Source organism: Octopus sinensis, linkage group LG9, assembly GCF_006345805.1.
Source record: "Octopus sinensis linkage group LG9, ASM634580v1, whole genome shotgun sequence".
In the NCBI taxonomy this organism is placed as follows: domain Eukaryota; kingdom Metazoa; phylum Mollusca; class Cephalopoda; order Octopoda; family Octopodidae; genus Octopus; species Octopus sinensis.
Window position 1 is genome coordinate 96,801,217 of NC_043005.1, and position 27,671 is coordinate 96,828,887.

Below are 27,671 nucleotides of genomic sequence, written 5' to 3' on the forward strand. Positions count from 1 at the left end.
TGTCTGGATCACTTGACGGGTTCGTGATTTTCCCGAGGTGTGAGGAAGAGAATAAACAGAGGGTGCAACATGATTTCGATTCAAGACTAGAATTATTTCGCTTTTTCTCACAATTCTCCATCGAAAATGCATAAACACAGTGACTTATTTCAGTGCCATTGTTTCGCAAACAGTATACTGCAGTCTTTTTAATAAAAGTACATGCTTGAAGTCTTTAGAAAATCCATGCCAATGCTTGAGTATCTTAAAAAATAAATGTGTTATTCCAATTTTTTAACACACAAATATCATTGATAGCACGAAGTAAGCAAAGGCCAGCAGCTAATGAAAGCTGTGATGATCGATCCTTTATTCCTCCAAGATGTAAACAATGTCTCCAGCGAGATTCCACACAGTTTTCGGTTACCGAATTTCATTCACAAGACTTTGGTAAACCTGAGGCTCCAGAAAACAATGACCAAAATCCTAGGTAGTTGGATGGAACTTGAGACCATGTGGTTGCGAAGGGAAATTCGTCCCTCCACAGCTTTATCTGAAGCGAAAATGGCGAAGCTATTGACATAATCATAAATGTTACAGCTTCCTTTAAGCTTTTCGCCTAAAATACTGAATGTTTGCATCAAAATAGGAACCAACAGGCCGAAAGTAATTTCTAATTTCCTGATTAAGTTTCCAACATCCAATTGAAATCGTATCTTTTTCAGTCATGTAAGCTCTTCCATCTTCAGGCCTCGACGTCAGTACACCAATAATACCATCATCGCCACTGCCAATATCACCACCCCACCATCATACGCACTACTATTATTACTATTACAACAGCTACTACTAGTACTATCACCGCCATCACCCCTACTACTATCACTGCCACTACTACTAAAACTATCACCACCACCACTATTACTACTACTACTACAACTACTGTTACTAATACTACCACTACCACCATCACCACTACTACTACTACTACTACTACTACTACTACTACTACTACTACTACTACTACTACTACTACTACTACTAGTACTACTAGTACTACTACTACTACTACTACTACTACTACTACTACTACTACTATTACTACTACTACTACTAATAATAATAATACTACTACTACGATGACGACGACGGAGATGGTGATGATGTAATCTTATTATCATCAGCTCCTCAATTGTACATCTCTACTAAACTTAGAATGATAACGAGGAGATTAGTATGGTTTCTGCATAGATTTGGTATTAGTTTTTTTCTTTTCTTTCATATTCCATGCAACGACGTTCTAATTGCTTCTATATATTTTTCTTTCCCTCATTCTCTTATTTGCTATTCATTCTTTCTTTCTTTCTTTCTTTCTTTTTTTTCTATTACACAGTGAGTGCCATCGATTGTTATGTATGTACTTCTATCAATGGTGGCAACCAAGACTGTGAAGATCGGTTCACCAGTTCGATGGCAACAGTGAAAATGATACAAAGAGAATGTAACTACGGCCTCTTCAGAGCTAGCCACTGCACCAAGTTGAAAGGAAAAAGAGGTGAGTGATCTTTGATATAGATACAGCTGAATTATTTTAATGTTAAACAACAGTATTGGAATGATATACTGGTTCTTAATCTGTAGCGTAGCACCCCCTTGTGACATTGTGAGGACACAAAGGGTCGGCAAGTGTCGAAGAGGTGCCAAGGGAGATGCCGGGCTGCAGAATTTTCATGATATTTCTTAGAAACGAAATATTTAACTCTGTCACTGTGAATTTTAATTTCATGTTTATTCCAGTAATGATGTTAAACATGTAGCAGGAAATAGAATTGGTATTTTCTGCAAGTTACGCTGACACAATAAACCTAATATATCATGATAAAATGTAGTTCCAAACATAACATTCCTCATCAAAAATTAGTTTTAAATATAAAACTGCTTTCTGCCGTTGAGCTTCAAGCGATTTTAAGTGGACTATATTTAATTTCCACAGGAAAAGGGTCTAGCCAGATAAAATCCTTATATTCGAAGCGCTCATTTTCCAAAAAAAACAAACAATAATAAAATAAAGTATCTGTATTTAAAGTCTAGTGTCGACCAAAGCCTTGTGATTGGATTTAGTAGACGGAAACTGAAAGAATCACGACGTGTGTGTGTGCGTGTGTATTTATTTCTGTAACTATGTCTTTGTATTTGACAACCGGTGTTGGTCTGTTTATGTCTACGTAACAAGAAACGACAGAATAGATATCAGTTTTAAAAAATGGGCACTGGTGTCGAATTGTTCGATTGAACCCGTTAAGGCAGCGCTCCAACATGGCCGCAGTCCAGTGACTAAAACGAGTAAACGATAAACGATGGAATTATCTAAATGGTGGCACACGCTTCAGTAAAATAATTTGCTGTTTGCAGGGTTTTTTCTCCAAAAATATAATGAGATAGAATTTGTAAAACATTCGGTGAAAGGAGGCACTGAGTTGTAAAAGATTGTGAACTGTTGCTCTAATATGTCATATAATGTTTGAGAAGTGAGAAGCAAAAAGTACCATGGTTTTATGAACCTCGTTGTAATTCGTTGATCGAAACTAGCAGCTGTGTTCTCTATGCGTGTATCCTAAAGGTCTGTGTTTTAACCGTGTTTAATATTTTTCAATAAGTTATTCAAGCAAAGAATGCTTGTGATAGTTGTAGACTATTACAAGCTACTGATATTGATGATGATAGTTGTTGGTTCGTGCCTTGTTTATCTGTAGGATGTGAAGGAATCCTACACATACGGTACTGGTCTGGATAACTGAAACAGCAGTGAAGACAATGGGAATATACGATGGCGTTAAACAAGAGAATATTTTAGGCCTGACACCTAATGCATGTATGTACGTACTATGTACACACACACACACACACATGGCTTATAAGGATTCTGAGATTGGTGGTCGAAAGGAAAGGAGTTTTTGATTTACTGTCAGGTGATCTTTGGTCAGCACTGTATATATATATAATATATATATATATATATATATATATATATATATATATATAGTAACAGTAAGCATAAAAGACGATGGGGCTTACTAGGGGCTCGTCTTAGTAATTCTTTCCGCGTCAAATTTCGATTAATCTTTTTTTCTCATGTTTTATTTTACATTCTTCGGTCATTCTTGCTACATCGAACTTTTGCATTGTAGAAAGCACTTGCCCAATGTGCCGTCAAATAGAACTGAACCTGAATCTAAGTGGCTGCAAAACGAAGTTCTTGACTGTACGGCCATCATTTTCGCTTCTTTACTCTTAAGCTCTTACTTCTTCATTTTCCTTCATTATCCTAACCTACTAACAAGTATCATTATGCGGATGAGTCAGTCCTTTCATTTAATTATATCGTTTTCTTTTCGTTTCTTCTCTCGATCGAAATCCAGCCTCCGAAGCTTTTCTTCGTTACCTAACGTCTTTCTCTCCCTTATACATCGACAAATCCCTCTCTTTATCTCTCTTCTTCAAATTCTCTTTCTCTTCTTTCTATCAATCTCTCATTTATCAAGTTATTTTTCTAATCCATCTATATATTTTCTTTCTCTTTCTTCGCATATCTCAGCACAAATACATTCTTCTACATTCCTATATTGCAAAGAAAGATATACCTTGGAAATTAATAAATACAACTTGGCACATTACTTGGACATAAGCGCACACACGCACACACATATGTATGGTTGCAACCACATTCATATATATATATATATATGTATGTATGTATATATGTATGTATGTATGTATGTATGTTTGTATGTATGTATAATATATATATATATATATATATATACATACATACATACATATACATATATGTGTGTGTGTGTGTGTGTGTGTGTGCATATATATATATATATATATATATATATATATATATATATATATATATATGTATAATATATATATATATCAAGTGGCATGTATGTTTGCGTGTGCGTACACAAACACAATTACATATAATAACCGAGGGCACTGATGTTTCCTAGTATTTTTCATTTTAGATTATAATTAGACATTGCTTCTGTTGGTGAGCAGCCTTAGCTGGAGAATATAGTCCTTAGATGTCCTATGGTATTCTGGAAGTTGAAAATACTTTCACTCCCTCCTATATACCAATTGATTGTGTTTTGGAGATGGGATGATGAGGGGTTATGCCCGCAAACCCCGTTTCGTAAATAACATATTTAGGGTAATATAATCAATTTAGAGGTCAATCTTTGATGTTTCCTTCCAAACAGATTTCAGATGTGTTTGTAGGTGTGCATGCTATGATGTTTTCCAAAAGTTAGGTGCGATTGTAACTGAAGCTATTGTATTTTCGATTGGGGAGCATATATTTTTCTATTAAGTTGAAGAAGATTTTGGCTTCATTTGGATCTGTATGGAAAGACATCGGGTGAACCTGATTATTTTAAATCTCCATTTCTTTTGTGTAGTTTTAAATAAGTAGTTACATTATTTGATGTATAACTTATCTTTAAAACGTTAGCTTTTAATGAGAAGGTTTACTCTTATACAATTTGAATATTTCCCCGTCAATTTCCATGACAAAGTTAACTGGTGACCTAGCAGAATGATTAGCACGCAGGACAAAATGCTTAACAACATTTCCTCCGTCTTCGCGGTCTGAGTTCAAATTCTGTCGAGGCTGACTGTGCTTTTAATCCTTTCGGGATCGATAAAATGAGTACCAGCTGAGTACTGGAGTAATCGACTTTCTACCACCCTCGAAATTGCTGGCCTTGTACCAAAATTTGAAACCAATATACATAACAAAGTTCTCGAACACCAGACGGTGGGTTCTTGTGTTAACAACGGCGAAATTCGTCGCTATAGGGATCTTTAGCCTTTACATGTTGAAGAACTGGGTTGCACTTTTCATGAATTTATTAAATGTCTACTAGACTTTGTGGAAAAACCGAAGCCGTTGTCACGATGTAGTCAGCCGTTTATTAAGGTGGTTCCTTTCCTAAGTCGGTCTAATATATATAAACCAAAATACAGACAACCAATAGCTGAGGGTCAGATAAGCTCGGTATAAAACACGCATAGTAGTGCTCCAAATAATTCCATACTAAACAAAGACTTTAACCTAGGCAAAGGCCACAGCATCAAGAATGGATATGGGAGTAATAAGAATCAGGCTTAATGTGTCGGCAGTAATGCAGATAATATATATATATATATATATATATATCATAAAATATTAGGGAATAAATCCAAACTTACAGGGAAAAATCAGATTTAGGATTAAATCCAATTTTATAGTAAAATATTATATCATATTAAATTAGAGATAAAACCACTATTAGGCAAATCAAACAATGAAAAACTTAAGCCAATACATAAAATTATTAATTTATATTATTTTAAATATATATCAAAAGTATTAAAAGTTTAATAAAAGATAATGAGTAAAACACTACGATCGTTTCATGGCTGTCCAATTCTTAATAATTCGAGTTATGGTTACAGTCAATCTTCAGGTAATTGAAATATTTATCTTAGCGAGGTTTAGCAATTACCTGAAGATTGACTGTAACCATAACTCGAATTATTAAGAATTGGACAGCCATGAAACGATCGTAGTGTTTTACTCGTTATCTTTTATTAAACTTTTAATACGTTTGATATATATTTAAACTAATATAAATTAATTAATTTTATGTATTGGCTTAAGTTTTTCATTGTTTGATTTGCCTAATAGTGGTTTTATTTCTAATTTAATATAATATTATATATATATATATATTATATATATATGTGTGTGTGTGTGTGTGTGTGTGTGTGTGTGTGTGTGTGTGTGTATTTAATCCAAACATGAAAACACAAAGAGAAAACACAACAACACGAGGACGTGGGACAAGTATAGTATTATTGGACGCTCAGGAAAGGAAAGAAAGAAGGAGGGTATAACGTTTCGAGCGGAGCTCTTCGTCAGAAACATAAGAAAAGGAAACATCCAAAGATATATATGTATGTATGTATATATATATAATATATATATATATATATATATATATATAATATATATATATATATATATATATATACATCCCTATCTATCTATATATATATATATATATATATATTGTTTGGTCATTCTCGAGCCATGCCTGGCTCATAAGGACCGGTTTCCCGGTTTCCTTGGCGTATAGGTTCCCCACCTGGATGGAACGCCGGTCCGTCGCAGGTGAGCTGCAAGATGCAGGAGGAAAGAGTGAGAGAAAGTTATGGCGTAGGAGTCAGCAGAAGTTCGCCATTACCTTCTGCTGGAGCCGAGTGGAGCTTCGGTGTTTCGCTAGACCATGTGCCTCCACTATTTATCTATCTATCTATCTATCTATCTATCTGTCTATATATATATATATATATATGTATGTATGTATGTATGTATGTATGTATGTATGTATGTATGTATGTATATGTATGTATGTATGTATGTGTGAGTGTATGTATGTGCGTGTGTGTATTTATATATACAACTCAAAGAAATTCCAGCTTTGATTTTCACGTTTTACTTACAATCTCATAATAATGTATTATGAGATAATATAATACAATGAAGAGATAGAATATTGAATGTCCATTCTTATTGAGCAAGTACTTTCATGCCTAGAACTATGCAATCTTCACGTTCATATAGCAGTGATGACAATTTATTTTTTACAATTCACAACCGTAAATATATATATATATATATATGCTGCAGTAATGCTGGTCCAGTCTTTTCACAAAGACACAAAAACAACAACAACAAAAGTGGAAACTACAACCCTATCCAACAGTGCAACCACACCTCCAGCCAAAAACTGCTCCCTAAGCAGGAAAATTCTTTTTTAGCCATGTTGAACATGGCAAAAGAGATACACAAAAACATTCTAGCCATCATTCAACACCATCCTATGCTATTACCCCAGTGCACCAATTCCCCACATTGCTGTCACTAACACACAAAAAAATCCAAGCCCCCTGCAACAGTCAAAACCAGCCACTACACTAACCTCCACATTTCTACTCAATGCACAAGGTGTCAGCCCTTCCATCAATGCACAAAAATGGAAGGTCCAATTCATTGAAGACTGGGTTGGTAACCATCCACACCACATCACTTTCTTCATTCTCACTGAGACCCACCTTGACAACTCCCACTTGGAAGCCGAAGTGAGAGTAAAGAATTTCACAACCATCCGCGCGGATCGTATCGGCAAAAGGAAGGGTGGAACTGCCATTTTCCTGCATGATTCGTTTACGGCAGATGGAAATAGCATATTCTCCAACGGCTACTGTGAATCAGTCAAAGCCAATGACCTGACAGTAATTGGGCTCTATAGGCCACCCCAAACACCCATACTGCACTTTAAAGAATGCCTCAACAGCATTAAGTGCTTTATTCAACAGTGCCATTCTAGCAACCTACTCATGATGGGAGACTTCAATCTACCCTGTATTGACTGGACTACAAACTGCTTGAAACCAAGCACTCCCGCCTCAACCGCTGACAAAGAAGCAGTAGAGTCACTTTTCGACTTTATGAATGAGTTTTTCTTGTCCCAACTTGTCCTTGCACCAACAAGACATCAGAAGAACATGTTGGACCTAGTGTTTAGTAACCACACTAACACTATACATAACATTACAGTAGAAAAAACCCTTCTTTCAGACCATGACATGGTTCTCTCTAACATGAAATTCCACCAGCCGAAAGCTAATCCTAGTGACCTCCCTCCAGCCCACCCATTTGATAAAATGGATCTCCATAATGCCAACTGGGATGCAATCAGGAACGAGCTATCACATGTTGACTGGTCCTTTACACATACACACATCTCCACCAACAATAAAACATCTTGGCAGATCTTTGTAGACACCGTCACAAACATATGTGCAAAATACTCCCCACCAAGACCTGTGAACAGAAAGTGCAGAATCCCCCAAAACAGAAAAACTATTATCAGAAAAATAAAAAGAACAAACAAAAAAATTAACGAACTAAAATACTGCCAACAGCAACACACACATTCGACGGCTATCGCACTGCTTGAATCCAAAAAATATAACCTCCAACAATGCATGAAGACCCTCATCATTAACCAAAGATCAGTTGAGGAGAAGTGAGCCATTGAAAAAATCAAACTCACCCCCAAAGTGTTCTTTTCATTTGCGAGGAAACACAGGGTCACTGTCTCCACTGTTGGCCCTCTAATTGATGAAAATGGCACTCTCCAAGATAATGCCAAATCCATGGCCGAGATACTGCAGAAACAATACTGCTCTGTTTTCAGCAATCCTGATATGGCCGATCTGGGCTGTATCAGTGATGTCAACCCCCAACACACTATATCGGACATAACGTTTGGTGCCCCTGATGTCTTAGCGGCGATAAACGAAATAAAACACAATTCAGCAGTAGGCCCCGATAGGTTTCCTGCTTGTGTCCTGAAGGTGTGTCGACACCAACTTGCATCTCCCCTTGCTAATCTGTGGAGAAACTCACTGGATGCTGGCTATATTCCTAAAAACTTTCTGTCCCAGTCTGTTGTCCCAGTTTTCAAAAAGGGAAACAAGTCCCTTGCAGGGATCTCACTCACCTCTCATATCATCAAGGTATTTGAGAGGGTGGTGAGATCTCGAATAACCCAATTTCTGGAAAGCAACAAACGGCTGATCTCTAACCAACATGGGTTCCGTAATGGAAGGAACTGCCTAACGCAGCTCCTGCATCACTTTGATGACATTTTGAGAGCTTTGGGAGAGGGCTCCAACACCGATGTCATCTACCTTGATTTCAGCAAGGCATTCGACAGGGTTGATCACAAGATCCTATTGAAAAAACTATCCAACATTGGTGTCTCTAGAAATTTACTGAAATGGATCAAGTGTTTCCTGACAGACAGATCTCACCGTGTTGTAGTTGAAGGAGTAAAATCAAGCCCAGCCAAAGTCAGTAGTGGCGTTCCGCAAGGCACTGTGCTGGGCCCACTTCTTTTCATCATCTACATTAATGACATTAATGACATCATCAAGCACAGCAACATAAAAATCTTTGCAGATGATTCCAAGCTCCAGAAGATCATAAATGAGGCGAGTGACCGGACATGCCTTCAGTCAGATCTACTGGCTGTTATCCAATGGGCAGAACGAGGATAAATTCGAGTTAATCCACTTTGGAAAAGAGGATGCCCTGAAACTCCCATACTCCCTTCCTCCAGGTGAAACTCTCGTGGCATCCAACAACATCAGAGACTTGGGAGTAATTGTGGACAACAACATAAGCTGGGCCACTCAACCAAAGTTGACATGGCCCACAGAATGTGTTCCTGGATTCTCAGAACTTTCCAGTCGAGAGATATCCATACCATTATCTTTCTCTTCTCCACTTTTGCCCGACCCCACCTTGAATACTGTTGTCCACTGTGGTCTCCCCACACAAAACAAAGTATCATAAAGGTTGAAGCACCTCAAAGGGCAATCACAAAAAAGATAGATGGCATGGCAGGCCTCGACTATTGGGGTCGACTAGAAAAGCTAAAACCTTATTCTCTCCAACGTCGCCGTGAGCGCTAAATCATCTGCATGATGTGGAAAATATTCCATCAGCATCGCCCAAATGATGTTGGCATCACCTTTAAGGTACATCCAAGGCTTGGGCCCCGTGCCATCCACCCACAACAAAAATCGCACTCTCATCTCATAACAACAATACGGCACAATTATTTCACCTCAATTGGCCCCGCTCTCTTTAACATTACACCAAAACACATTAAAACAGAAACAGACCCTATAGAGTTCAAGAAGTCTTTGGACAGATTCCTTCAAGAAATCCCGGATAAACCCCCTACACCCGGATATGTCTCTGTAAACAATAGCTCTCTACTTGAGTGGGCCATAGTGCCCAAATTCTGACTTGAAAGACTTCACCAGGTGGTGCTATTAAGTTAGACATGGCCTGGGCCAATAATGGCCGAAACCTATCAAAGTATATATATATATATATATATATAAAAATAAATATAAGAGAATGGTCACTATGTGGCTCATTCTAGCACTAGAGAATCCAAAAGGTTGTGAAAGTTTGGCGCGCTGTTGGTAAGGGCATTTGAATTATAACGTCGGATGTAATCAATTGAACAACACGTGTATTTATCGTTATGGTAAAATCTGGCGTATGATTGAGTGGATTTCATCCAGATAGTTTTGGCTGACCAAAATAATCTGTATTTTTGTTATTTTTTATTTGCCCTGTTCGTGTGAGCTAACAATCGTACTGACTTTCATAGGAAACATGTATCTTTGTGGTTGAAACCTTTTGGATTCTCTAGTGCTAGAATGAGCCACATAGTGACCATTCTCTTATATTTATTTTTGTATAAAATATTGTAATATATTATAAAATATTATAATAATCCAGGTTTCTCGAGGCACTGGGCCACTTGGTGTTGAATAGATATGCTATTAAATTAGTATCTAATTCTCTCACCCTTATTAATTAATTATATATATATATATATATATATATATATTATATATATTATATATATATCAAGCCTAACTGTATTTATCTAAATTACTACTCCTCTCTCTTTCTCCCTCTCTTCTCTGTCTCTCTGTATATATATAGAGAGAGGGGGGACGGGGGGCGGTGAATAAATTATCGTCTAAATTATGCAAAAATGAAAATAAAACTGGCATGCCATTTTAACAGATATATTTACCAAAATTACATAAAAATATCTTGAAATACTAAAGAGTAAATTTATTCAATAAAATTGCCATTGGCTTCCACCACGCCCCCCAGACGGCGTTGGAATCTCTTTCAACTATTCTGCCATGATCCTTGCCTTCAGTTTATCCTTGATGTTACAAGGAGTTTTGTTGGTCATTTTCGCCCCATACATGATAACCGAGGGGGTTTGCAGTCTGAGAACTCATAGGGCCAGGGCTGATGTAATCGAAGAAATCGTCTGACAGCCATGACTGAGTTCTTCTGCTTGTGTGGCAAGGTGCAGAGTCCTGTCGTCAGATATAAAGACTTCCAGCAGCCACCGTCTTGATCCCAGGCATCACTACCTCCTCCGGGCACTTGATGTTGGCCTCCGTGTTGAGTCTGAGGCCGTGTGAGAAGAGGAGTGAGGGAATAACCTCACCATCATTAGTGATCGCTCCATGATGTTAACTGGATGCTTGACTTTTATCACTTTCACTACATGTTTTGCAGACACGGTCAGCCAACGGTTGCTCTGTGTGTACACCATCTGATCCTGGCAAAAATTTTTCTCGTCTAAGAAAAACCAAAGCATGCTCAGCTAGAGGGGAAGCTTGAGTTTTTCCAAAGCTTCGTAGCATTGTCTATCCTCTTATCCTTGATCAGTCGGGATAAAAATTGTTCTTTTCTCATTTTGTATGAGGAATACCGAATGTCTTCATGACTACCTGCCTAATAAAAAACACAGACACTCCCATGTCCTTGGCGATGGAGCTGATAGACTTGGAGGGATCGTTGTCAACCATAACCATATGTATGTACGTATGTATGAATATATATACGTTTAAATATTTGTTGTGCAAGATTTTTTATGTGAAGTCGTGTGTTGAAACAGATATTGTTATATTTCGGAATGGTCATATTGCCAGTTTAGCCAATAAAAACACACGCACTATATATTTGGTGTTATTTTGTTTCAGTGATATTTATTTTTTACATTAATCTTAATCTTATTTCGGCCAAAGTTCTTTCGTCACACTCCTGTGACCGCATCAGTGGTCCTTTGTTTTCTTCTCACTTATTTGTGTCTCTCCTTACTAACCGTCAGCCATTTTGTATTTCTATTGTATGTCTTCATTTGCACTGTATGTGGTCTATAGTATAAGATGTATAGAGGGACGATGCAGTAACAAGACAGTAACATACGTAGGGGAAACAGCAAGAAGCATTGGTGAGCGGGTGAATGAACATTGGAAACAACTCAAGGAAGGTAAAAGCTCATCGATTCTGTACCAACACGCTGAACAAGAACACGGGGGATCAATCAATAACATAGAGATTAAGATATTGTCCACACATAGAACAGATGCAACAATTAGACAAATTACAGAAGCTACACATATAATAGAAAATAAACCTAGCCTGAATAGAAAACTAGAATGGAGCAATAGCGCACACCACAACATATGACGATAGTGGATCCTGCAAACATAATAAATACACAGATAATTAAAGAAATAGAAATGAATAACTATATATATGTATATGTGTATGTATATGTGTATATGTGTGTGTATATGTGTATATATATATATGTATATGTATATTATATATATATATGTATATATATGTATATATTATATATAGATATATATATATATATATATAGATATATTTTTTTTTTTCAATTAGATTTATTATTATTATTACTAATATTGTTGTATACATACATACAAGTATATGTAATGATAATATGGGTGGATGTAAAAACACATGAACAAAATTAGAACAAAAGCAACAACAACAACAAAACAAAATACAAATTACAAGAATATATATAACCAGAATATACAAATATTACAGGCATCCCCCCACCACACCTAAATAAACATAGACGCACATAGAGATATAAGCATGCGCAAATGAAGACATACAACAGAAATACAAAATGGCTGACGGTTAGTAAGGAGAGACACAAGTAAGTGAGAAGAAAACAAAGGACCACTGATGCGGTCACAGGAGTGTGACGAAAGAACTTTGGCCGAAATAAGATTAAGATTAATGTAAAAAATAAATATCACTTGAAGCAAAATAACACCAAATATATAGTGCGTGTGTTTTTATTGGCTAAACTGGCAATATGACCATTCCGAAATATAACAATATATATAATATATTATATATATATATATATATATATATACATACATACGTACACACATATAAATATATATACGTATATATGTGTGTGTGTGTGTATTTATACGTATGCAAGCAACAATCACTGAGTGCACATATATAGACAATATTCTGCCACGTTCACTAACCTACAGTAGTTATGTCGTTACCTACAACCCGTCACCATAGTTACGAATCAACTGGTGTATAGCGAAGGATGCATTTTTTAGACGAATCGATAAATAATTACACATCTATATATTATTGATTATATTTCTTATCTTAATATCTTTGAAAACAGAAAGACGCGCGAGTGCAAAGACGCAAATGCGTGCGTATGCATGTATATATATATATATATATGTATATATATGTTATATATATAATATATATATATATTATATATATATATATATATATATATACATATATATATAACATATAATACATATATATATACATATATATATATATATATAATATATATAATATATAATATATATATATATATATATATATATATATATACATATATATATATATATATATATATACACATACATACATATATATATATATATAGGCGCAGTAGTGGCTGAATGGTAAGAAGCTTGCTTCCTAACCACATCGTTCCAGGTTCAATCCTACTACGTGGCACCTTGGGCAAGTGTCTCTTATTATACCCTTGGGCCACCGATGCCTTGTGAGTAGATTTGGTAGACGAAAACTGAAAGAAGCCTGTCGTATATATATATATAACAAAATGCAACCACACGTGATAAATGGATGTATAGATAGATTGATGCATACACACATGCATGCATATATACATACATATATATACATGCATACCTATATGTATGTTTCAACTCGGACACACAGACATATGCGTTAATGCTGTATTTGTGTATGTCTATATATGCATCTGCGTATTACCTGTGTCTCTGCTAGTGTATACGAGTGTGCGTGTGAATCTGATAGATTCCGCGATATTGTGTTCGAGTACATGTGTAAGATCTAAGGTTACCAGTATATTTATAATAATGGAGGTGGTGATGGCTGTCCAGTTAATATTCGTGGGGCAGGCGGCCAGCTGGCAGAGTCGTTCTCACGCCGGGCAAAATGTTCAGCGGCATTTCGCCTGTCTTAGTGTTCTGTGTTCAAATTCCGCCCAGATCGACTTTGCTTTTCTTCTTTTCGATGTCGACAAAATAAGAAACTCTTAGAAGAATGTTAGGATGCAGGAGCTACCTAAATATATGTATTGTTATACAACTAAGTGAAATGACAAGGAGCAAAATCGAGGTACTTGTTTAAAAATGTCGCCTCATGACGTGCGTGTGAAGCACAACAGTTGATTGTGCATCATATCACGGATCCGGAATGAGTCGAAACAATTGTAGTGGATTTCAATGAAAAATAACTCTTGAATTCCTTTTTCTGTCTCTCATCTATTTATATAAACTCTACGGACTCCAGGGATTTCTTGAAATGAATCCAGCAGCAGACGCATTCATACTCTTACTGACATCAGGTAGCCCAAAAATGAAGACGAGATTTACATGACAATCTGCTAAGATTCTGCACGAATGTAACTTATATATATATAATATATATATATATATATATATATATATATATATATATATATATATATATATATATATATAATATATATATATATATATATGTATATATATATGGGGTGGAATGAGAAAGAGAGAGAGAGAGAGATGACAAGTATATTATATACAGCACTCAGATGTGCTGACATTCGATTGTATCGATATAATGATGTAGTTTAAATTTATATTTGCATATATTTTATAATAATATAGCAACATTCTTGAGCTCGAACGTTGATGAAACAAGTGTAAATTCATGCAATTAAAACATGACAATTTACCAATTTATTCACCGATTCTTCTTGTCAATAAATTTGATACACACACACACACACACACACACACACACACACACAACACATATATATATATATATATATATATATATATATACATATACAATCCTGTATATTCATATGTTTGTGTGCACATTTTAATTGATAGTATCTCAAAATATGAGATACTACCGAAACATAAGCATTCTAGAATTATATGTATTGAAACGTTATGTTTAATGGATAACAACCCACCCCACCCCCGCTGCAGACATACAAAAATACATATTTACACACACGCACACACACACATGAATTATATACATACACTTGTACACGCCGCACAGTTTGTCTCTCTCTCGTACACATTCATAGACACACGCATACACACACACGGATGCAAATAGCATGTGAGAGAGAATATGTCAGAAAGAGTTAGCGGAGAAATAACGGAAGAATAAAAGCCTTGATTGGTGAAAAAGAAGTGAAACGAGGAAGAAAAATTATAAAACAATTGCACAAACTAGAGAAAAAAAACAAAGCAAGTCTGAGAGAGATGATGAGAGACAGAGATAAGGAGAGAAGCACAAAATGGAGGAGAGAAAGAGAGGGTGAGAGACAGGAATAAGAGAAACACGAAGCGAGAGAGCGGGAGGGAGAGAGAGAGAGAGGGAAAAAGAGAGAACTGGATTTGTAAGAAAGAACAGAATCAGAGATATGAGTGAGGCGTTTCTGAAACTTCACCGAAGACACGTCAGCGAAGGAGGAGGAGGAGGAGGATGTACGTAAACACGTGAAATTGGATTAAAGACCATCTGAAAATAGAACACTGTTTCAAAAAATCATTTCTTAATCAATATCTGTTATTATTTTCATAATGACTTAATTAAGTGTACGCACACATATATATATATAAACACATACATAAAGATGAATAAATATTTGCATGTATGCGTATTTGTATGTATTGATAGACAGACAGACAGACAGACAGACAGACAGACAGACAGACAGACAGACAGACATGTATATATATATATCTATGTATATTAACACATATATGCATGTATATACATATATATATATAATATACGTATATGTATGTAATATATACATATATATACATATCTCTTATTATAAAAGGCAGATTTTATCTGCCTCCCTTTGGGAGTTATACAAATCTACAATATAGGATTTCTTCAATTACAATTTACCTGGTATTTTTAAGAGTACAATGCATCGCGTCATGTCAGGTCCAGTTTTTAAAATTTAAACTCCAATTAAGCAAAATTTACAGAAAACTCACATTCTGGTGTGTGTGTCAAATGCTTTTCTTAGTCTGGTTTACACCACACGCAAACGCACACACACAGTGGGCAACGAATAAAATGAAAGTAAATAGCGACAGAGTGATTTCAGGAAGACTAAACTGAAAGTATTCTGTCTATGACGCTGATAGATACATGAGTAAAATGTATCTCTTATTATAAAAGGCAGATTTTATCTGCCTCCCTTTGGGAGTTATACAAATCTACAATATAGGATTTCTTCAATTACAATTTACCTGGTATTTTTAAGAGTACAATGCATCGCGTCATGCCAGGTCCAGTTTTTAAAATTTAAACTCCAATTAAGCAAAATTTACAGAAAACTCACATTCTGGTGTGTGTGTCAAATGCTTTTCTTAATCTGGTCTACACCACACGCAAACGCACTCACAGAGTGGGCAACGAATAAAATGAAAGTAAATAGCGACAGAGTGATTTGAGGAAGACTAAACTGAAAGTATTCTGTCTATGACGCTGATAGATACATGAGTAAAATGTATGGGAAGCTAAGAGCTAAGAGTGAGTGAAAATGTTCTTGGAAGAGAGTAAATAGCGAGAGAGAGAGTGATTTGAGGAAGACTTTCATTAAATAACCGTAGTGGCTTGTGTTAGTAATAAAGTAAACATACACTCATACATACATTCATACATACATACATACATACATACATACATACATACACACACACACATACACACACACACACACATACACACATACATACATACACACATACATACATACATACATATACATACATACATATACATACATACATACACACACACACAGTATTGAAGCTTGAGAACAATCAGATACATTTGCAACACATCTGTTGAAAATATTATTGTTCACACACATACATATACATATATACATACATACAGACAGACAGATAGACACACACACACACACACACACATGATCCAGCATGGCCACAACCTCAAGGCTGAAACATATAAAAGAATAACAGAATATAAATGTGTGCAAAGTACAAGAAATATTAATGCAGTATATGGGGATTGGACAATAAGCGTAAGGCAGTGTCAATGGTGATTCCAGAAATCCCGAGCCATAAACTACAGCCTAGAAGACGAGCCTCATCCTGAAAGATCTGTAGAACTCGACAAGGACATCCTGAAAACCCTGGTGGAACAAAATCTCATCGTAACTGTTGAGGAACTAGCAGAGAAGCTTGGATTTAGTCATTCAACCATTCATTGAGACCTGTGTGCTATCGGAAAAGTCAGCAAATTGGGTCAATGGGTTCCTCACGAACTTTCCGAGTCTAATTGCATGCAGAGAGTGAATGTATGCTTTTCTTTGCTGTCACATCTCACCACTACTGCGCTATGTATATCTATATATATAAAACTGTAGTTGGTGTGAGTGTCTGTCCCCTTCGATTTAGATTCCTAACTACTCCCACATTTTGCGGTACAGTTTAACCAAATTCGGGTAGCTTATAGTCGTGATTCATATCGAGCCCGTCTGAATATTAGCGCGCGTCTACGATGAGTCTACGATTTTAAAAATAATTTAACATCATTTTTTATTCCATTTTAATGCATAATTTTTCGTGTGTCGATGGCGGCGGAGTTGGCGTCCACGCTCACACCTGCACCTGTGGGGAAGGGAGTGTAAGGAAATCAACGTCGTAATGCGTTGTCAAGGAGACTAGTGTTCTTTTAGAACAACGTCTTCATGGCTTGAAGACACCAAAACAGAAATGGCTAAGAAAGCGTCTACATGAGTCTACGATTTAAAAAAAAAATTACCATCGTTTTTTTCCATTTTAATGCATTTCTTCGCTATTATATAAGGGAAGTAACTCTCTAAAAATGTCTACGATGAGTCAACGATTTAAAAAAAAATTTACCATCATATTTTTTCCATTTTTAATGCATTTTTTGCTATTTTTTTGCTATAACTCTCTAAAAATGCTTATATAGTTATTTCCCTTACAAACCCGAGCAACGCTGGGCGATACTGCTAGTATGTATATATAAAGTATAGGAAAAAATGGAGCTGAACGAAGATTTAACAAAGTTCCTTTATATGTCGAAAATAAAATAAAGGAATTTTGTTAAATCTTCGTTCAGCTCCATTCTTTCCTATACTTAATATATAAAACTTCAAATTTCCGCACTAAGGCACGGATTTTATGCCCTATGGTCGTAACTTCAACCGTGCCTTTTCTGTTGTGAGTTTGCTACCCAGGTATCGGTTATCTTTCGAATTATCCGTAATAAGATAATTCATTGTCTACCTATATATATATATATATATATATATATATATATATATATATATATATATATATCAGGCGCATCAAAAGACTCAGTAAAAAAATCAACCAATTAAAATACTCCCTCATATAACATCCACATTCAACAACAATGAAAAGGCTGGTGTTGGAAAAACTTCATCTACAGACCGACAGAAAACCTCCATTGAAAATCAAAGAGCTGCGGAGGAACATCAACAAAACCCAAAAGTGTTCTATTCTTATGCAAATAAGCATAGAACCGCTGTCTCACCCATTGGGCCATTCAACGATGTTAACGACATTCCCCGACACGATGCTAAAGAAATGGCAGAAATACTGCAGAAACGATACTTCTCTGTCTTCAGTGATCCCACTAATATTGACGTAAGAGAAGCGAACGAAGGTGATTCCCATCATAAAATCTCGGACATAACTTTCACTGCCTCTGACAGCATAGCAGGAATAAATGAGGTCAAATACTATTCTGCTGTAGGCCCTGATAGATTCCCCACTGGTCTCTTGAAGGAATGTAGACACCAGCGTGCAGTCCCTCTGAGCAACCTCAGGAGAAATTCTTTAGACTCAGCTTATATACCGAAACAGCTCCTAACCCAGGTTTTCAAACAAGGAAACAGATCCCTCGCAGTCAACTATCGCCCAATCTCACTCACCTCCCACATTAAAGTGTTTGAAAGAGTGGTAAAATCAAGGACAGCTGGCTTCCTTGGAGATCCACAAACTCCTAAATGCAAATCAGCATGGCTTTCGCTGTGGCAGAGACAGTCTAACACAGCTCTTACACCACATTGAAGATATACTTAAAGCCTTGGGAACAGATTCCAACTCTTATGTTATATATCTTGACTTAAGTAAAGCGTTCGACAGAGTTGACCATAATATCTTACTCTCAAAATTGGCAAATGGAATCCGTGGAAAATTTCTACGCTGGATTAAGTATTTTCTGGCGAATAGAACACAACATGTTGTGGTTGATGGAGTCCACTTAAGCCCAGCAAAAGTTACCAGTGATGTCCCTCAGGGGCCTGTCTTGGGCCCGTTCCTCTTTGTAATTTACATAAATGACCTTTCCAGCGTCGTAAATCACTGCAAAGTTAAAATATTTGCTAATGACACTAAGCCCCAGCAAATCATCAATGAAGACCGAACTCAACTCCAGTCTGATCTATATGCTGTGAGTCAATGGGCAGACAAAAACAAAATGCAACTAAACGAGGGAAAATTTGAACTGATGCATTTTGGAAGAAAGTCTATACTAAAACAGCCATACTCTCTTCCTTCAGGGGAACCGCTCACAGCATTTAATAATATCAGAGACCTGGGTGTATTTGCTGGCAACAATCTCAGTTGGAGTGCCCACATCAACAATAAGGTCGATATAGCTCGTAGGATGAGCTCCTGGATCTTAAGAACCTTCCGGTCCAGAGAACAAGGTGTCCAGAGAATATAGGTCCCCTGCCCAATTCAGTATCACAACATATAGGTAAACTACGACACAATTTTTTTCCTGCCTTGTTTAACATTGTCCCAAAACTGATCAAAGAGGAAAAGGAACCAATCATCTTTAAACGGAGTCTGGACAAATTTCTTCAAGGAATACCAGATAAGCCTTCCATACTACAATATATATGAGGACTGACTTTAATTTAGACGATATTAATAACATTCAACAAGTAGAATGCTGCACATGCGCCTGCCACAAAAGAGGAAATAGACAGTACTTTGTCCCAATGTTTAATCTTTTTTGCCCTTTGGACATTAAGGTATAGTTTTAAAAAAATTTGGCTGCTGTTTCCAGCAGATCGAGAGAACATGTAGAAGTTTATCTGTGTTAATCTTCATGACAATGTAGATCAGCACAGACGATATAGGCCAAATGGAAGTTACCGATTGACTAAAAATGCATAACTTCATTATTCATTTCTAGAAAAAAAAAGAAAAAGAAAAAGAAATGAATGCCGCTTTCTTTATCAGCATGCAAGGAGTACATTTTGGGGAAAATAATCTGAAAATTTCAATAATTTCAATTGGCTGGAAGAAATGTAACACGGTCCCATGTAGCGAAAAACTTTAGGAAAACATTGGACAGTTAAACACTACCATTTAAGTGCAAAGTTATTAATTCATCAATTATGATCTGCGAGTTTATGATAGATTATCTAAAGTCTATGGGGACTGTCGACAAAAAATACAAACGGATAAATTAATTGCCCTAAAATACAAAACGTGGGCGGTAAATGAATATCATTATTAAAAAATCCTTCGCGAAGGAAAAACGATCAATCTTAAAGTTAAGATAAATCCATAATTGATGTATCCCAGTATGAAAGTAAATCACGAAAATTGTGGAAGACTCACCCACCACCATCAGCTCGATGATTTAGAATCATTATGAGGAGGGATCTGGAATGTAAAAAAGTAAGAAACATGGAAAGCAGTTAGATGAGCTACGGAGTGAATACTGTGCAAAATTTACTCACGAAATTTATATGAACAGTTGCAAATCTTCCGAATGGGAAGTTACTTGGAAGGGATCTGATACTGGCATAGAAATTGGTTTTTGGCTTAGAAAGCTTACATTCTATAGGGCAGCCTTCATTAACCTGTTCAAAAGAACGACTGATTGAGATGTCAGATTGGTTGACAGTTGCACGTCAGGAAACGCATGCGACCAAAATATACAGGCCCACAGCATACATGAATGTGATATATAAATTATACAAAGGTTGCCTAAATATTTTATCTAGGATCACTGTGAAACTTATAAGGTAATGAAGAAAGAGCAGGAGGATCGAAAAGAACCCGGGGCAGTGCCGAACAAAGCATCAGGAAAAACGCTGTCTTTACGGAAGCGAAGCAGCACTGCCGGCTGACGAGACTATGAAAAGGCAGTTCACACTGTTCCCCATTCGTGGATTATGGAGTCACTTTGCGTTGCTCAGTTTCAACTGTAAAAGTCAAGGACGTTAAGAGGCTGATAGCAAGGTAGTTCACAGAGCAAACGTTGAGAACTAAAGCTAGCAGGCTATCAGCAAATATACTTCGAAGTAGCAGTGAACTAATTTTCAACCCTGTTAAAAAAATACAAAGGCTACATGATAGAAGCTGCAGAGGAAAGAAAGATGAACTTCACTAATACAGGTTTTATTGAAAATTTTAAACTGTATTAGCAGTTAGAATTGGTATCAATATCCTTCCGGAACATAGAAATGCGGTTTGTTCAGGATACGTGTTCATATTTGGTAGACAAACAAGGAAAGATAGCCAACCAGACAAGGGATATAAATATCGATGGCCTCCTCTATCTCCCCTATCACCAGTGACAAATGTCACTAATGCCCTGGAATCGTCGAGAATATTGCATATTTTGGTGCTGTGAATAAAGCTAAAGTGACAAAAGAATACTTCAATAGGTTTCAGATGTGGAAGTCAAAGCTGTTTGCGTTCATCAAAACTCTATCCCAAAGTGCTTTCCAAACACTAGTTCTGGTACCAACATTGAGAAAATCCGACCGGACTCTTGAAGAAATCTGCAGCTTGGACATCAAGACTAGGGACATCCACACCAACACAGACACTGACAGGATCTATGTTAAACAGAGGGATGGAGGAAGAGACATAAGATCCACCCGACGGCCTTCGAGTGCCGCATTGTGTCACACACATGCATATATATTTTCGCAACACCGGTGATTATTTATTCACTATTTTCCTACAATTTTGTCTCGGTTTGCAGTTGGGTGTTGGCTGTGAGTTCATGCTATTTGATAATACCCAACGAAGAAGAAAGTAGTCAGCATTCTCACCAGCAATAGCTGGGACAATTTTCGTTTGCTTTCTCTATATATAGTGATTTTAAACAAAGCATGTCTATAAGAGAGAGCTCAGGACGAATAGTGCGGTAACTTTGCTTTCACGAGGAATTTACATTAAGTATGATACACAGATGGCAATTTTAATCTAATACTGCTTTAGTCGCATGTAACGGATACATACATACACACACAGACATATATATATATATATATATATATATATATATATATATATATATATATAATATATATATATTGGCAAACGAAATAGAGATAAGAATGTGCATTGTCTGTTTGATTAGAAAATTCTATAAGTGGCTGAAGATTGCTCGACATTTTAAAACTGATGCAATACTTACAGTGTTTAATAAAATGAAGTAGCATGAAACGATTGTACCACATTACCTCGGATATACTTGTTGCTTATTTTAATTAATATATATATATATATATATATATATATATATATATATATATATATACGTAAATATTAGAGAGCCAACTTTGAATATGTTAACTCTAGTGCTAGAAATAGATCCGACCGGTAAAAGTCGCCGACGATAATTCCACATAGAAATAGCACCACAGTCAACGCTATGAAATTAAATTACTACTAAATAATGGATTAATGTTGTACAATTGTTTCTTCATTAACAAAATGCAGATTATACTTACATAATTCGTCAGCAACATTTGTCAATATATTTGATCAGACCCTTACAAGCGACGATTCTCATATGGTCCGATGAATTACATTCTGTTGTAGTTACAAATTTCCCGCCGAAAGTAAATGCTAAGTGGAAGTGAATACCGCATGTAATATTTACTGCAGCATATCAAATCAATACATTCAATAATGAGGGTAAATAAAATTATAGATATTAATTCAATAATACCCTTATTTTAACACCAAGCGACCTAGCACAAAAAAACGAGGATACAAATTCATATTTATCCGTAAATATTAGAGAGCCAACTTTGAATATGTTAATTCTAGTGCTAGAAATAGATCCGACCGGTAAAAGTCGCCGACGATAATTCCACATTTTGTTAATGAAGAAACAATTGTACAACATTAATCCATTATTTAGTAGTAATTTAATTTCATAGCGTTGACTGTGGTGCTATTTCTATGTGGAATTATCGTCGGCGACTTTTACGGGTCGGATCTATTTCTAGCACTAGAGTTAACATATTCAAAGTTGGCTCTCTAATATTTACGGATAAATATGAATTTGTATCCCCGGTTTTTTGTGCTAGGTCGCTTGGTGTTAAAATAAGGGTATTATTGAATTAATATCTATAATTTTATTCACTCTCATTATTGAATATATATATATAATATATATATATATATATATATATATATATATATATATATTATATATATATATATATATATAATATATATAATATATAATATATATATATATATATATTATATATATTATATATATATATATATATATATATATATATATATATATATATATATATATATATATATATATATGGAGGCGCAATGACCTAGTGGTTAGGGCAGCGGACTTGCGGTCGTAGGATCGCGGTTTCGATTCCCAGACCGGGCGTTGTGTGTGTTTATTGAGCGAAAACACCTAAAAGCTCCACGAGGCTCCGGCAGGGGGTGAGGATCCCTCCTGTACTCCTTCACCACTCTTTCTTCAGTTGGCCTGCTCGCTTAGTCAGCGGGGTGGCGTCATTCGAAGGCTAAAACAATGCGAACGTATTGTGACCAGCGATGTGTAACAACATCTGATGGTCTGGTCGGTCACGAAAAAAAATATATATCACGTGATATATATATATATATATATATATATATATATATATATATATGTATGTATGTATTAATAATATATAGGAGTGCAAGACTCTACCTGTTGTACTTGTCTCCTTCCTTCATACACACACATTTATGTATGTATATACGTTATATGTCTGCAGGTGTAGATGTTTTTGTCAGACAGGGGGCTGTATTTGTGTATATACATATATAACTCATTTGTATATACGTTTTCCGTGTATGTATATGCATGTGCGTATGAACCACGTTTTGTATATTCGCGTATGTATGTGTATGTGCGCGTGTGCGCGCTTGTTTATGTGTGTGCGTGTGTATGTTTATGTGTATGTGTGGTGTGTGTGTATATATATATATTTAAATAGGATACCATTATTATTAAAACCAATAACAACAATAAAGTGACCAGCAAAACTAGGTAAAATGTACATAAAAATTAGGGTAGAAAATATACCAGCTCTGCTAGAAAGAAGAGTCAATCTCCAAACTTTTTAGAGAGTTGACACTTTTTTCTAGCATAGATGGTACATTTTGTACCCTAATTTTTATGTATATTTTACCTATTTTGCTTAAGCTTGCTGGCCACTTTATTGTTATTATTGTTTTTAATAATAATATCTCATTCAAATTTTTAACTTACCCACTATTGTTCGTTTTTAAATGTCGCGAAACCAGTCAAGTAAAACGACGCGCGCGGTGTAGTGAATATATTTTGAAAAATAGTTGTATACAGTAAGCTCAGCTGATGATCCTCAGTGCTGGTTAGCGCAAAAGGTAAAATCAATTCATACTGAGATGTTTGTACTTTTCTTTGTAGTTTTGAAAGGATAAGGGCTATTTTTATCATATTCACTCAATAACCGTGAAAGTCTACTTACAATGAAATATATGGCGTTGGAGAGCATAGCTGGTACCTTTTGTACCATAATATATATATATATATGATCAAAATAAGCAACAAGGATATCCAAGGAAGTGTAGTACAATTGTTTCATGCTACTTCATTTTATTAAACACTGTAAGTATTACATCAGTTTTAAAATGTCAAGCAATCTTCAGCCACATATAGAATTTTTTAATTAAAATGGACAAACATAAAACAGTATATATATATACTGGCACGCACATACAAATGCACACTATGTATGTACACAGACACACTCACACATGGACCCAGTTATTTACAGATGATATGTATCTTCTGCTTTTACTCTGTTCTGTTGTCAGCCAACTTTTGTCCTCTGTATCTCTTAAAGACCAACTAGTTGCTCACGCACATGACTAACCAACAACAAAGGCGCCAACAGGCTTCTGTGCAAACTATCAAAACTATCCATTGAATCGTTTAGATCTTTACAATGTAACAAAGCTTCTTTTCACATAATCATAAACCAAGCTGCTTCTATTAATTATTTCATTTTGATTAATTACTCTTAATACAGTTTTCTTTCTTTCATGTTAAAATTTGCGCATGATTTCCCTTAAAAAATATCACCTCAGGAATGTAGAACATCAGCTATTATACACACACACAACACACACACACACACACACACACACCACACACACATATATATATATATATATATATATATATATATATATATATATATATATATATATATATAGATATATATATGTATATATGTATATATAAGGTCAGTAGTGTTAGCGGTTGGAATAACTATCCAAGGGATAAGAATATCCGTCTTACTACAGGTATGAATTACCCATGTTAACCCTGGGCATACATATACAAGCATATTTGCATATTTTGCTCATAGGCTACAGGCAATAGCAAAAATAAACAAAAGTTTATCTGTAATCAATTTTAAATTAAGTAGAAAATGGAGGAATCTCCATTATATATATATATATAAACTTGCTTGGGAATGGGTGCGTGGCGTTCAATTATATAATAATATTAATATATATATACTAGAAGTATCGCCCGGCGTTGCTCGGGTTTGTAAGGGAAATAACTATAAAGCATTTTTAGAGAGTTATAGCCAAAAAATAGCAAAAAAATGCATTAAAAATGGAAAAAAATTATAGTAAATTTTTTTTAAATCGTTGACTCATCGTAGACATTTTTAGAGAGTTACTTCCCTTATATAATAGTAAAAAAAATGCATTAAAATGGAAAAAAATGATGGTAAATTATTTTTTAAATCGTAGACTCATCGTAGACGCGCGCTAATACCCAGAAGGGCTCGATATGAATCACGACTATAAGATACCCGGTTTTGGTTAAACTGCACCGCAAAATGTGGGAGTAGGTAGGAATCTAAATCGTAGGAGACAGACATACAACTTCACTTTTATATATAAAGATTTGTGCAACAACTAAAACATTCGGTTGTGCAGATTGTTTGCACAGGAAACCTGCCCTGTGTGGCGGTTTTTGCCGTTTTTGTGGATCTGTTTCAGCTTTTTTAGCGATTTCTGTTTTGGCGACTTCAAGCCATGAAGTCGTTGTTCTAAAAGAACGCTGGTCTCCTTGACAACGCTTTACGACGTTGATTTCCTTACACTCCCTTCCCCACAGCTTCACGAGGGAAGGAAGAAGGGGGAGAAGCAACACAGGTGCAGGTGTGAGGATGGACGCCAACTCCGCCGCCATCAACACACGAACAAATATGCGTTAAAATGAAAAAAATTATGATAAATTATTTTTAAAATCGTAGACTCATCGTAGACGCGCGCTAATAGCCAGACGGGCTCGATATGAATCACGACTATAAGATACCCGAATTTGGTTAAACTGCACCGCAAAATGTGGGAGTAGTTAGGAATCTAAATCGTAGGAGACAGACACTCACACAACTTCACTTTAATATATATATATATATATATATATATGCATATATACATAAATATATGTACATACGTCACAAAACGTAAGCAGATTAGAATAATAATAAGAATAAGTCCTGGGGTCGACTTGCTCGACTAAAGGCAGTGCTCCAGCATGGCCACCGTCAAATGACTGAAAAAAGTAAAAGAGTAAAAGAGTAATCCCAGTAACAAGAACAACATTTTGTAGCCGAGCGCATACCCAGATCTCCACATTACGACTCTGAGCAAGTATTACTGCCTTTGCTGTCATAAGCAAGCATGAAGCAATAAGATATTATTCCATTTTCTCTGGTTTTCTACTAAATTTCACCGCTAGAAACAAGCGAACTACGCTGTTTTACAATAACGATAAATCAAAAATAATTTGAAGTCATGTGGAAATATAAACAGATATACATTATATATGCCATTGACTCGGTCTTGAATACATAGCAACCAGTTACGCACGAAAACAAAATATTCAACATTTATCCTTCAGATAATATTTAGATTTAGTAATCTCGCTAATGTTTTCTTCTAACAAGTGTGTTACATAGAAACACACACGTTCAAATATAACCATCCATATACTGATAAATATGCGCATGCATAAATTTGCACTGTACATAGAAATGTATGAATATATATATAGATAGATAGATAGATAGATAGATAGATAGATAGATAGATGATAGATAGATAGATAACTTTTTATTGTAGCCACACAGGGCTAAACACAGAATAAAAATGGACGAAATACAATGTAGAATGTGGGATGGGTGGGA

General features: G+C 35.7%; 1 protein-coding gene across 1 annotated transcript in view; it reads left to right on the forward strand.

Moving 5' to 3' along the window:
• Positions 1-1,362: 1,362 nt before the first annotated feature.
• Positions 1,363-27,671, forward strand: part of LOC115215490 (U-scoloptoxin(05)-Sm1a-like) — a gene marked incomplete at its 5' end in the record, with an annotated part of 49,120 nt that continues 22,811 nt past the window's right edge. Inside the window, one exon of the mRNA XM_029784653.2 lies at positions 1,363-1,534. Within this exon, the coding sequence (XP_029640513.2) occupies positions 1,363-1,534 (172 nt within the window). The remainder of the gene's footprint in view (positions 1,535-27,671) is intronic.